This window comes from Bison bison, unplaced genomic scaffold, assembly GCF_000754665.1.
Source record: "Bison bison bison isolate TAMUID 2011002044 unplaced genomic scaffold, Bison_UMD1.0 scf7180017864041, whole genome shotgun sequence".
NCBI classification, from domain to species: Eukaryota; Metazoa; Chordata; class Mammalia; order Artiodactyla; family Bovidae; genus Bison; species Bison bison.
Window position 1 is genome coordinate 1,592,241 of NW_011494613.1, and position 14,506 is coordinate 1,606,746.

Consider the following 14,506-nt stretch of genomic DNA (forward strand, 5'->3'; position numbering starts at 1 on the left):
AGTGTTGGAAAATCATCTCTGAATTAAAACAGTTTTTTCTGAATGTTGTGTTTCCAAAAAGTTTTCTTTGATATTTTGAAAAGATAAGCTGTAAATGAAAGTGTAATATTAGTTTGTAACATGTTAAAAAAAAAAAACAAACTATTTTCACTGAAATTTACCATTTTTCAGGATTTTTTTTTTTTATATTAACATGACCATATCCCCATTGTCTGAAATAGCTCTTATCACATAGTAGGGGCTCAATAAATACTGGTAGAAGGGAAGCATATTTTTTATATTAAAAACTGCTGCTGCTGCTGCAATCGCTTCAGTCGTGTCCGACTCTGCGACCCCATAGACAGCAGCCCATCAGGCTACCCTGTCCCTGGGATTCTCCAGGCAAGAACACTGGAGTGGGTTGCCATTTCCTTCTCCAGTGCGTGAAAGTGAAAAGTGAAAGTGAAGTTGCTCAGTCGTGTCCAACTCTTAGTGACCCCATGGACTGGCAGCCCACCAGGCTCCTCCGTTCATGGGATTTTCCAGGCAAGAGTGCTGGAGTGGGGTGCCATTGTCTTCTCCGATATTAAAAAACTAGTAGCTGCTAACTAGTAAATTATCAAACTAGTTTCTCAAGTATAATACTAAGATACTATTGGAAAATTTTAATAATCTCTAAAATGAGGTACAGAAAAAAGTACCCAAATCCCTTTTACCAAAGCTAAATTCTATTCCCAGTTAATCACAAACAGCAGCTATGAGTGGCAATATTTTTACAGCTCTTGAATTCATAAAATCATTTATATTAATATATGTAGACACTGATGTTATTTAGAGGCTCAAGGTTTTTTTTTTTTTTTTTTTTTAATTACTGAAGGAAAAGACAATGTTCCCTTATGTAATAAAAAAATTTTTTTTTTTTTTTTTTGCCTATTTGGGCTATAATGAAAATGTACCTTCAAGGTAAGTTAAGAATTATTATTAGCAGAGGCTAGCAAAAACTCTACATCTTTTTAAAACTAGATATTCACTTTGTAGGTAATTCAAAGCAGTATCCACATCATTAAAATCATATGAAAAGACTGAAAAGCAACAAACCAAAATAATTAATTTTAGACTACTAAAATTTAAAATACTAAACTATCATCTACTCTTACCCTTTTAATGTTGTTTCCTTGACTCAAATTCTGGAAATAGATAAATGACCAATACATTTTTTATAAGAAAATTATACAGATTTAGTGTTTGTTTGCAAACACGTTAAATAATACCATGTTTAAGTTAGCTTCAAATTTTTCTTGAGATGTACTTTTAAAAGAATTAACACAAATTATTTCAGTGAAAAAAATTCTAGTGTAATTTAGAATTACACTAGAATCTGCTGGTGTTCTAGGCGCAAAAATTGTAGAAAATTACTATCACATATTGGTGAGAAGGAATAAATTTCTTTGTGCAAAGAAGGGCCTACTTGTTTGATTAGATAGGAAATTATTCTCCTGATTAGGCAGATCTCAGGAACAAGATGGGCCATGAGACATACCATCTTCTTTCTTCTGATACTAAGAAAGTAAAAGTTGAAAGATCAAAAACATTTTGCTCTACAGTGCTCAATTCAAATAATGAAGTACTGCTAATAACCTTAGCAGTCTATGTAACATGGTTTAGACAGCCTAGAATTTAACAGCATCAAATGTGGCAAAAAAATTAGCAGTTTTGAGAACTAACTGGGAAGAAAGTGGGCCTGTAAACAATTTCAGACTAGGACAGTACTTGATTAGAAAATAGCAACAACAGTTGCAAAAGTCAATTGCCTACCATGCTTATGTTCTTTTACATGCCTTCTATCATGAAAGTATTATTTTTGGCAGTGAAAGCTAATTTACTTAAGAAAAATTATTGAGATTTCTGACTTCTCTTGCTTTTTTCAAGAAAATAAAGACTGCTAGACTGGGCTACCATATATGTAAAAGTACAATCTGGTGGTATAGGAGACACGACAGGGAAAATGTGCCTGCCCAGACAACCAGCACTACCTGCAGAGCTTTAAGAAATAAAGTAAGATCTCCTGAAACCCCCAGGATATTATATCAAAACCAAAGACAGACACAAGTCTGGGAAGAAACATTTGTTCAACATCAGATGAGTTCAATGTTAAGAACTCATGTCAGTGACTGTGTCAATGCCGTTGAAATAGTTCATGGAGCTTAAGAAAAACTCTCAAAGGATATTCAGCGACTCAATTAGTTTAGTCTATCTATATAAAGTTATACCATACAGAATCACATTTACAACAATATAGACTGAATAGTCATCTAACCCAGAATACTGGAGGAGAAAAAAGGGCTAGATAACAATAGAGTACACTGAAAACTGACAGTTCATTCTTAGAAATCATAGTATGTTAAACAAATATAAAAGAATTAAAAGGAGTGTCTTTTTGCCATGTAAGTAGTCAAGAGTATCAGGTAAATATTTTTCTGGAAAATTATACTTCTAACCAAAAGCTAGAGTGATTGTCTATGGGGTAGTTTCATTGTCTTACTGGTAAAGCAGTTATAGAAACCTCAACTCTTGTTCTTAAGATGATGCACCCAGGAAATATGAGTTCAACTAAGCCCGCTTACATCAGGGGGACAGATTAAACTATGAAAAACATAGTTCACTTGCCTTTTTAGCTTTCACTTATGTACCTCCTCTTGGTTTGGGAAAAATCTCTGATCTTACCAGGATTAGGGATGGTGGAAGGGACCTTCATGAACTTGAAATAACATTATTAATAAAAATGCACCTTCTCTCGCATAAGCCTACAGTTCATTAGGAACTAAAAGGGTACAAAGATAGGTTGTTAAAAAATAAAAATCAGTAACCTCACCAAAAGTCACAATATGAAGGAAACACTCCTAAGAAAATGATAGGAAAGCACCCAAGAATGCACAAGTAACTTTCTTTAAGCCAGCACATTTTGCATAAGTACAGCTGACTCTTGAGCAGGGCTCTGGACTGTGCTGAGCTGTATCCAACTCTGTGGCAACCCCATGGACTACAGCCTGTCAGGCTCCTCTGTCCATGGGACTTCCCAGGCAAGATTACTGGAGTGGGTTGCCATTTCCTTCTCCAGGGGATCTTCCCAACCCAGAGACTGAACCTGCCTCTCCTGCATTGGCAGGCAGATTCTTTACCGCTAAGCCACCAGGGAAGCCCTTAAGCTGTGTGGATCCACTTATTTGTGGGTTTTTACAAATAAATTTGTACTGTATCACTATACTATGTGTGGTTGATCAAATCTGCCCATGTGAAATCACAGAAGTGGAGGGCTCATTGTAAAGTTATATATACATGGATTTTGGATAATATGGAAGGACAGCAACCTTCACTCTTGCATTGCTCAAGTACCAAGTGTATATTAAAAACAAACTTGCTTCTGTCTAAAAGACAAGGCACTATAATTCTAGTCATACAGAAAAAAAATTTTTTTAAGAAAAAACTAAGCTAAGGTGGTAGAAATGACTGTGTGTGACACAGACAGAGGGAGAGACTGACTTGAAAGTGTCACTAGGGAATTTTGGGAGTAATGGAAATATTCTATATTTTGTTTGGGGTGAAAGATGATGAGGGGTGTACAATTCTCAAATCTAATTGAAATGAACCTAGGAACTATGCATTTTATTATGTTAATTATGCCTTATTAAAGAGGAGATCATCTCAGTACTGCAGATAAAGGACCTGAGGCAGAAGTGGAAAGTTGATCACTTTCTGAGCAAAGGTTCTGAGGCTCCTTAGAAATTGGGGCTTCACAGAATGGTTTTGTTATTTGGTTTAAAAATTAGTTATTAGAATTCTATACACTATTATAAAGATTTATTCCAAAGCAACTTTTCGATTATATACTTGATTCCCCCTAGCTTAAATTTCATTACTACAGATGATGGAGAATGCACTATTTAATATTTACCATATATTCAGTCAAATGATGACATTATAAATGAAATTCTAAATATACATTACTAGTTCACCTGACCACCTGAGAAGAAAAAAAATCAGACATGAACAGAAAAAAAAAAGAACCCCGGCCATTTACAGCCCCAAATATTGGTCATTGGCACAGCACTAAACTTAGCACTTCCAGAATGAACTGCAAGGATAGCATTAGAGTTCAAATAACTCAAAATGTTGATTTCTCAACCACTTTCCCAATTTCCCACACCTCCCCCAAAGAAATTAACTTTGAAGAGTTTATTTGATTAAGCAAAATTTGAAAGCAGAAGAATTAAAAAGTGAAAAAGGTGGTGCAGAAATTAGCAGAGGTGGCACTACCTGAAAGCTCATCAGAAAGGGGAGTGAGAACAATATCAGGCAAGAAGGGTTTGGAAGTATGGATCAGAACAGGAGCACTTTTAGCACTGCGTATATAGGCCGATGGCAGAGCACATTCACCAATGGATCGGCTTCTCATGGCTTTAAAAAAGGAACAGAAAGAAGTGGGGAAGGAAAAAAGAAGAGTGACTATAATGAAAGGCTTGTGTCATAGAAAAAGCAGCAACAGAGAAAACTAAAAGATACAAAGGAAGGAAATCTTAAATTAAAACATTTCAGCACGGCAAATACTGGCAAGCTGTAAGAAAAGAAATCAGAGAACACACATGACATTTCAAATGTAAATCTTTTTGTGTAAAGCAGGAAAATGATTTTTTTCTTTTTCATTATTAGCAGTTACAATGGTATAGCATTAAAAACAGCATACACTTTAATTAGCACTATGTTCTCAAAACTAAAGACTGAAAAGTTCATTGAACAGAAACACTGCAAAGACTCCATATCAATTGTTTCAAGAGATTTTGGGTACCATATTTGGGCATTTTTCTGAGCCACACTGAGCCACTCTTAATGAAGCTGAATTCCAAGAGCAAATTCCTACTTTCATACTTTTCCCTAATAAAGTTTCAAAGTTACTCATAGGTCTTTTTTAGACAATTATATGTAATTCATAATCTAAAGGATTGAATCTCATGGTTAGTATCTGTTACTGATAGAAGAAGAATGCTTAATTACATCAGTATCTCTTATTTAAAGATAACAGTATCTAAATTTTAAGATTTTAAGTAAAAATATTTATAGAAAATAGCGTTTGGAATCAGCATGAAGAATCAAGTTATTGAGAAAAATAAGTTTGTGTTTATGCAAATCTTAACTATATTACATAAAAACTTAAAAGATTAAATTAAAATTTTTTTCATTTGTATTTAGTTGTATTTGGTAATTTCTTAAAAGTAACCAGTTTGCAAAATTAAAGACAAATTTTGACACCCTTAGAAATAAATTAATAGTCAAGTTTATATCTCAAGTACTTTTTAACACTTAAGAGATTCTTGAATAAATGAAGGTATAAAGATTTTAAAAGATACAATATTGCATAAAATCTAGTGTAATGGTGACATAATACATATATATTTGAATGTTACCATCATTTCAAAAATCTTAGGTTTTCCTGATTATTAGAAACAGCTGGTTCCCCAATGCTTCAATCCCTTAAGTATAACAGGGCCTTTGCAATCCAACCACAATATCCACTGAAACTTGATCTCCTCCTCCTGTTATTCCATTCTACTGCCACACAGAATTTTATACCATTTCTTGAAAATTCCATGCTCTTTCACAACATGGCTTTATGAGTCCATAATATATTTGGTCTTCTTTTCTTCTTGACACTCCTTCATATATAAAATGTCATCTCATCTGTGAAGCTTTAAGACTTTCCCACATAGTTAATTTACTAGCAATACAGCAGTTAGCAAAACAAACAAGAATTCCTCTTTTTTACAAAGCTTACAATCTATTTTTAGTGGACTGTACATTTTATATGCCTCCCAGTTTTTCAAAGGCAAAAACTGTTATCTTCTTATCTTTATATCTCCGGTGCCTGGCACATATGAGCTCAATAAATCTTTACTGACTGAGTACCTATATTTGGATAAGCACAGCAAAATCATTTGAAAAAAAACTAAAGTTTTAATTGTGAACTTATAGAAGAGAAAACCAAAAAAATTACTAACCAAAAACAAGATGCATGTCATAGAGTTTATCACTGGAAAAGAATAATCTAAGAGTCCCTATTCCCCAAATTTATTAATGCTAGCAAAATAACAGATTCTTTAAGAGTAGCTTTTTTATGTTTATGTATAGCAAAATGTGGAAGGTTCGAATATATTCAGAAAAGGCAACAACGTGCCTTCAGTGTATGACTTCCCATGTATTATATTAAAGGTTAAGTGTATTTTAAATGGAAACCATATACAGAATGTCAGAGTCTGACCCTACTCATATTTTTCTGCTGGCTTCCTCTCCCTCTTGTGAAAGTGGTCAACAATTTTATGATCCAATTTGAAATAAGTTATGTTGACTTCAAGATAATCATTCCTTAAAACTTGTTAGAACAAAGATATAAACACAAAGGTAAAACCTAAAGTGCTGCTTATCAACACAAAACGTAAAATACCATCTACAGTGATAATCAGATGTGATGAAAAAGAGATATTTCTTTTAGAACCAAACTGAATCAAATTCTCGATTCCACAGATGAATTACAAGCTGTCTTGATGTCTTCCCCCTTGGGTTAGGTCATTCCTTGGAAATAACAATTCTTTCTATTCTTTCTTTTCTACCACCAACTTGAAGCAAGAGCTTGGGCATTTCCCTTGGAACTTTCCCCATAATCACTATGATATAAGTTTGTGTGCTATGATCCTGAATGAATTCTTCAAAAAGACACCCCTCCGTCTGTTACTATCTTTATGTTTACCTGGAAATCTGTTAAGTGCCACACAGCTGTGCAATCTACACTATAGAAAATAACAATGAATTAGCTACAGAGATTTTGGGGGACTTACTAATTTAAAGCTTGTATCACAGAATCTCTGTAAAGCTACTGAAACTGGCCCAACTTCAATGAATTACCCTACAATGGTCTCTTAAGTGTTCAAGTGAAAGGAACTGTCACACATCTCTCACTGTAAATCAAATGCTATAAATAGAAATAATTAAGTTTAGTGAGGAAGACAAGTAAACAGTCAATATAGGCCAAGAGCTAGACTGCTTGCTCCCAACAGTCAAATTGTAAATGCGAAGGAAAAATTATTGGAGAAAATTAAGACTGAAGAGACAAATAAGAAAGCAACACAGTCTAATTGCTGGTAAGGAGAAAGTTATTTGGAAATATCAAACCAGCCACAACATTCCTTTAAGCGAAATCCTAATCCAGAGTGAGGCCCTAACTTGCTTCAATTCTAAGAAGGCTGAGAGAGTTGAAGAAGCTACAGAAAAGTTTGAAGCTAGCAGAGTTGATTCATGAGATTTAAGGAAAGAAGCTACCTTCATAACATAAAAGTACACAAGAAGCAGCAAGTGGTGAAGTAGAAGCTGCAGTAAGCTATCCAGAAGATCTAACTAAGATCATTAACGAAGGTAGCTACATTATACAACAGATTTTTTCAATGTGGACACAACAGCTTCTACCAGAAGAAGCCATCAAGGACTTTCGTAACTAGAGAAGTTACTGCCTGGTTTCTAAGCTTCAAAACATAGTGTTATTAACAAAAGTCTATAGTTTACATTAGGGATCACTCTTTGTGCTGTACATTCTACAGGCTTCTAACAAATGTATAACATGTATACACAATTATAGTACCATACAGGATAGTTTCACTGCTCTATTTAAACCCTCTGTGCTCCACTTATTTCTCCCTCCTCATTGGCCTGCTTTCCACTCCTTGGCAATCAGCAATCTTTTTACTGTCTCTTCAGTTTTCCCTTCTTCATAATATCATATAGTTGTAATCACCATGTATATAACATTATCAGATTGGTTTCTTTCACTTAGCAATAGCATTCGGAACTCTTGCATATTTTTTTCCATGTCCTGATAGCTCACTGTATCTTTTCAAAGAATAATATTCTACTGTATAGATGTACCACAGTTTGTCAAATCATTTACTTATTTAAGAATATCTTGGTTGATTCTGAGTTTTGGCATAAATTTCAAGTTTATGAATAAAGCTGCTACAGATATTTGCATGCCAATGTTTGTGTGGACATATGTTTCCAACTTACCTGGATAAAAGCTAAGGACGGTTGATTCTACAGTAAGAATATATTTACTTTTCTAAACTACGAAACCAGCTTCCAAAGTGGCAGTACCATTTTGCAGTCTTACAACCAATGAGAGTTACTGTTGCTCCATATCCTTGTCAGCATTTGGTGTTATAAATGTTCCGGATTTCAACCATTCTGATAGATATGTAGTGGTATTTCATTGTTTTAGGGCAATTTAATTTCAAATACTATAGACTAAACCTATAGACATATCCACATACAAGCACAAGTTATAGAAGTATACATAACTATATTCTGTGTCATTTTTAACACCTCAAAACTGGAAATAAACTGAAAGCCCATCTTCAGGATACAAGTTAAATTATGGTACTGTCATGTAATATACATCTGATGCAAGGCGTTCGACATTTTCTGATATGCAATAATCATTAAGATACAGCATTACAGCTTGACTTCATCTCCTTGCACTCTTGTCTTTCTAACCCTACACTTCACTCACTCTGGCCTCTTTCAGTTCAGTCAGTTCAGTCGCGTCCGATTCTTTGCGACCCCATGAATCGCAGCACGCCAGGCCTCCCTGTCCATCACCAACTCCCAGACTTCACTCAGACTCACGTCCATCGAGTCAGTGATACCATCCAGCCATCTCATCCTCTGTCGTCCCCTTCTCCTCCTGCCCCCAATCCTTCCCAGCATCAGTCGTCCCCTTCTCCTCCTGCCCCCAATCCCTCCCAGCATCAGAGTCTTTTCCAATGAGTCAACTCTTTGCATGAGGTGGTCAAAGTACTGGAGTTTCAGCTTTAGCATCATTCCTTCCAAAGAAATCCCAGGGCTGATCTCCTTGCAGTCCAAGGGACTCTCAAGAGTCTTCTCCACCACCACAGTTCAAAAGCATCAATTCTTCGGCGCTCAGCCTTCTTCACAGTCCAACTCTCACATCCATACGTGACCACAGGAAAAACCATAGCCTTGACTAGATGGACCTTTGTTGGCAAAGTAGCTTTTGAATACGCTATCTAGGTTGGTCATAACTTTCCTTCCAAGGAGTAAGCGTCTTTTAATTTCATGGCTGCAGTCACCATCTGCAGTGATTTTGGAGCTGCAAATGCAAATAAAGTCTGACACTGTTTCCACTGTTTCCCCATCTACTTCCCCTGAAGTGATGGGACCTGATGCCATGATCTTCGTTTTCTGAATGTTGAGCTTTAAGCCAAGTTTTTCACTCTCCTCTTTCACTTTCATCAAAAGGCTTTTTAGTTCCTCTTCACTTTCTGTCATTAGGGTGGTGTCATCTGCATATCTGAGGTTATTGATATTTCTCCCGGCAATCTTGATTCCAGCTTGTGTTTCTTCCAGTCCAACGTTTCTCATGATGTACTCTGCATATAAGTTAAATAAGCAGGGTGACAATATACAGCCTTGATGTACTCCTTTTCCTATTTGGAACCAGTCTGGCCTCTTTACTCTTCCTTAAATAACAAAGCACACTCTTAGACTAGGGCTTTTATTCTTTTCCTTCTGCCTGGAACACTTTTCCCTAGATGCTTCCTCTCAGTTTATTCAGGTCTCTGTTCTTATATGATTAGACAGGCCTTCACTGACCTCCCTAACAGTCCCATTTCTCTATCCTTATACTCTTGCCCCTTACCCTATTTTACTTTTCTTCATAGCACATAATACTGCCTGATGTTTGGTTTATCTGCTTATTATGGGTCTCCCCTGACACAAGAATTGTCAGCTTCAATGGAGTTTATTAAGTTTGTTCTCACATGTATCCTCAATGCTTGTAACAAAGCTTCCACTGTAAGTAGAAGTATTTTTCATTTGAATGACTAAAAGCCATGCATACATTATAGTATATGCACAATTTTAGAAAAATCCTCAAAAACTAGTAATAGCAGTTATCTCTAATGGGGTGACCTGGGTGGGTGAGGAGCAGTGATGCAGGAATGACTTATTAGAATACATATATGCTTTATCACAGTTTGAATTTTTAACTATGTACATTCCCTAAAAACATAAAAAATTAAAAATTTAAGAAAATATATGTCTAAAGAATATCCTAATTTAATGTGTTTCCCTTTTAGTATTTTCTAAATACTTTATGTAGGCACGTTTCTGAACAAAATTTATTATGCATTAAACTTTTGATTGGTCAGTCCAATGAACAAGCCAGATAAGATTTTGACAGAGTATCAGAAAGTAATTAGTCAGGCGTGCACTTAAGATGAGTATTTTAATCATTATATGCTTTTATAAAGATTAGAAATATGCCATCATGTTAGCTATGATTTCTTCTCATTAGATACCTAAGATGTTTTTACGCTTCCTTAAACTTTTATCTTTCACATTAAGCATAAATCAGAAAAATATATATAACCTTTAAAAAATATTCTATTTTTAAGTAAAATAAAGTAAAATTTTAAACTCAGAATTCCTTCTTAACCAATACAGAAATATTTTCTATACATGTGACCTTAACATAAAATGAAGAAAGGCATTTCAGATGTAATCAACATGTTCCATAAGAATTTCAAAATATAATTCTATACCAAAATATCTAAGTATTATATTCATTTTTATCCAGTATCCTTTTTCCTTGTATAATTTCTTATTCTTCTTGCTTGACATACAATCAATATAATTCTATGGTTATTTTACAGGCAGGAGACAACTGTGAAAATATTCTTTTGAACAATTTTAAACTAAACATTTTAAATTCTTTTAAAACCTTTAATTTCCTTCTTTTCTTTTTACTTGTTTCTTCCTTTAGAACTCGAATTCTTAACACTTTAGAACACCTCCTTTATAGAAGACATATCTTACAATTTTAAATTTATTTAAAATAAGTGTTTTTCATAGACTCTATAAAATATAGATACATTCCCACAGAAAACTCCACTTTCACAGAATCAGATTGCAAAGCCTAAAGTAACTTCTAGCAATTTTTGTTTCAGGCATATGAGATACTATCATTCCAACTACACAGATGAAGTAAATAAAGTCTAGAAAGTTCAGTAAATTATTCAAGGTTATCGAGCTATTTAGTGATGAGAGTGAAAAGAGATCAGGACAAAGTGCTCTTGCTTTTCACTGCAGCACTCTTTCTACTATGATGAAGACCAGGTTTTAAATTTGAGAAGAAAGGAGCAAGACGGTAACTAGGTCCACAGATGCCAAGTGATCTCACATCCAGAAATTCTTTCCGTCACTGCCCTCTGTGGATATTTCCAAGACTAGAAAGGTCTTCCCTACTTGTTAAAGGCAGCAAGGAACCCAGCAATATACTCTACCTTGGCCTCAGCTGTCTATAAGCAGAAAATGTAAATTCCTCACTGGAAGTCTGTGAAGCCAATACAATTATATAAATGTAGCACTGAAAATAAGCTACCCTATTTTTTCATGTTTATTAGAAACTACATCAGTTAATGCATGAGTTCTGTAGAGTGAATCAGAGTTCTACTTCTCAATTCTGTAAAATAACAATTTAAAATTATTGACATCAATGGTAAAATAAATTACATTAAAACAGTAATGTAAGATACATCTTACTAGCATAAAGGAATAACACAGTATGTCATCAGACTCCAAGTAGTCCTGAAATAAGTTTTGCTATAGAAGTTTTTCATTTAACAACAGAAAAACAACTGATATGAAAACTGTGTGTTTGCATACGTTGTTACTAAGAACTATAAACATATCACTGCATACAATTCTCATGATTTTAAAAAGTACATACCAACAGTTTTTTGCCGTACTATACTCCTTGCCTTTTCTGTGCCTGGGGAACCAGTGGTTGTTGCACTTCTCTGCCTCATTGGGGCTTGGCCAGGCTGATCGCGACTCCATCCTCTAGAAAATGACTTGTCAACTGAAACTTTCTGAAATTCATGTCCCACTCCTAGAAATGCAGATGTTCAATCTCAGTGCACTGTCATCTCATCAATAACTGCATCAAATTATGTATGCCATTCTGCCTCAGATTCTTAGGTTTACTCATAAAGTAACTAGATAACATGCTTGTGTACTGAAAGGGTTTTTTGAAATTTATTGTGTAAAAATCACATTCCAAAACTGAGGCACCATCAACAATAAGTGATAATAAATCCTCTGCCACCCACTTATTTCATATAGAAGTGAAACATTTAGACAAGCAAAAAATGATAGAAAATGAACTAACCAAAATCCATCCTGTGAAGGAAGTTACTCTATCTTTACCTGCCAATAATAGCCACTTGGGAAATAAACAGTCCAGGAAAAAGTAGTTTGGTCACATACTTACCACTTTGGACTGTTAAGTATGAAATGTGACTCGTGTCATCTCTAGATAGCAACTAATTATTAATAACAAAAAATCCTAGCAAACTCAGTATTATAAAAGTCTTCCCCGGTGGCTGAGTAGGTAAGGAATCTGTCTGCAATGCAGGAGGCCCAGGTTCAATCCCTGGGTGAGGAAGATCCCCTGGAAAAGGAAATGGCAACCTGCTCCAGTACTCTTGCCTAAAAAATCCTACGGACAGGGGGAGCCTGGCAGGCTACATCCATGGGGTCACAAGAGTCAGACATGACTTTAGTGATAGAGCACTATTACTAGTATTATAAAGACATGTTTCTTTGATATAATCACTATGTTACTGGCCCTCTCCAGCTTTTTAACATTAGATAGAAATATAATCCATAGTCAGGGAATGTTTGCTTTTAGTTAAAACTAAGGAAATGCTTTCAAAAGAATTTCCCAAGTACTTCTTATCGAATATAGTAACATGAAATCACCTTCTAAGTTTTAATAAAAAATATGTGTATGATAAAAAGGAAGAGTGTTTTATAATTTTTCAGTTTGGTTAATTGTTAAAAATAAAATATTTAAGATTCTGGACTACTTAACTTTATTAGATATGCACAGAACCATTGAATTTAAGGTTCTTCAAGAACAGTTACCAGGTAAGTACATGCTTCACTGTTGAAAATGTTTAACCTTCAGAGTAAATTAAGGAGGGAATAATTAAGAGAAATTATGACTTTCACCTTCACTCCTCTCCCTGGCTTGATACTCCCAGAGCAAATTATTTAAACAAATTTATATGAAGCATCTCTGTGAATAACTCTTACCTTTCCCTTTGTGCTTTTTTTGTTTCTGTTCACTCAGCTTATCCAATGGTAAATCACTGAGATCCAAACTATATAAATTTCTAGCTAAAACTTTAGTTAGTGTCTCCATAGTCAGCGACCATTCAGTGGCTAACTCTTCCCAATAGGTCAACGATGACAATACTGAGAGTAAGTCATCCCAAAGTTCCCGAGAGATGTACACATTTAGATTTGCTTTAATCCAGGCAACTATAAGAGTCTATAAAGACAAATAATCAGAAATAATAATGAAATATGTTCAAAATAAATTATTAAAAAATTATCCCCAAACTAGTAGAACTGTAAATCACATAATATCCATGATATCCTTTCTTGGTACATAATACTTATAAAAGTAACACACGCACTCATTAGCATCTACTCCAAATTTCAAAAGCTGACAATTTCCAACATTCTAACATTAGGACAAGTTACCAAAACTGAAAAGAAATCTCCCTAAAGTTTAACTACCTTTCATGGTACATTACATTAATGTTAAGTACATGTTGTTCAAAAAGAGACAAGTCTCCACATTATTACAGGTTGAAATAACTGAGTAATTAGTAGTTACTGAACTACTAACATTCTCAAAAAAAGATTGAAATCACTAACTACACAATTTGAATATTCTAAAAGAAAAAGTTACTAGAGATGTATTTAACTTATTGATACATGTTTCTGAAAATTTGTATGTAAACTTGATAAAATTAAATTTGACTTTAAAGACACCAGTGGAATTAAAGGTGTTCCGTACAAATTCAATCATAGAATAAAAAACTTATTTATAAAAGGGCAGAAATTAATGATCAGACTATACTCTTGAGACTTTATAGAATTCTACTGAAGATAAAATCCTATTGAAGAAATAGTCACAAAGTGTTTTAAAAGCATAACTCAACAAATTTTACATAAGTTTAACATTAAACATAAAGATAAAAATAAGCAGAGTTTATGACATAAAATAGTAATAACTAGTGCTTTCCATTCCATTCAGAGAACAAAAATATTATTCCATATAGCAAGCTAAAATTGTATCATCCAATAGCACTCACCATGGGGTTAGTTCTAATGATGGGGGGGGGGGGGAATAAAAGACTAATGGTCAAGAGGAATTTAAATAATAAATGTAGCTGATTTGAAAGACTTATTCATTATCAACACAGAATTTTAGGTAAACTAGCACCATCTGGGAAAAAAATATTAAATTGAAAAGCTACACTAAATGGCCAAGACTTAGATCTGAGATAGTTTTTATCCTTGACATTAAGAGCCATTTTATCCATGTGTTTATATT

General features: G+C 34.4%; 1 protein-coding gene across 9 annotated transcripts in view; it reads right to left on the reverse strand.

Annotated features, from left to right (window-relative positions):
- The window catches only part of RALGAPA1 (Ral GTPase activating protein, alpha subunit 1 (catalytic)), a 211,085-nt gene that overhangs the window by 111,425 nt on the left and 85,154 nt on the right, over positions 1 to 14,506 (reverse strand). For 6 of the 9 annotated variants that reach the window (XM_010835309.1, XM_010835303.1, XM_010835302.1 and 3 more), the window contains 3 exons: positions 13,195 to 13,432; positions 11,825 to 11,986; positions 4,294 to 4,434 (listed from right to left, as the gene is read on the reverse strand). In XM_010835309.1, coding sequence (XP_010833611.1) covers positions 4,294 to 4,434; positions 11,825 to 11,986; positions 13,195 to 13,432 — 541 coding nt within the window. The remainder of the gene's footprint in view (positions 1 to 4,293; positions 4,435 to 11,824; positions 11,987 to 13,194; positions 13,433 to 14,506) is intronic. The other 3 variants (XM_010835311.1, XM_010835310.1, XM_010835304.1) reach the window with 1 other exon arrangement.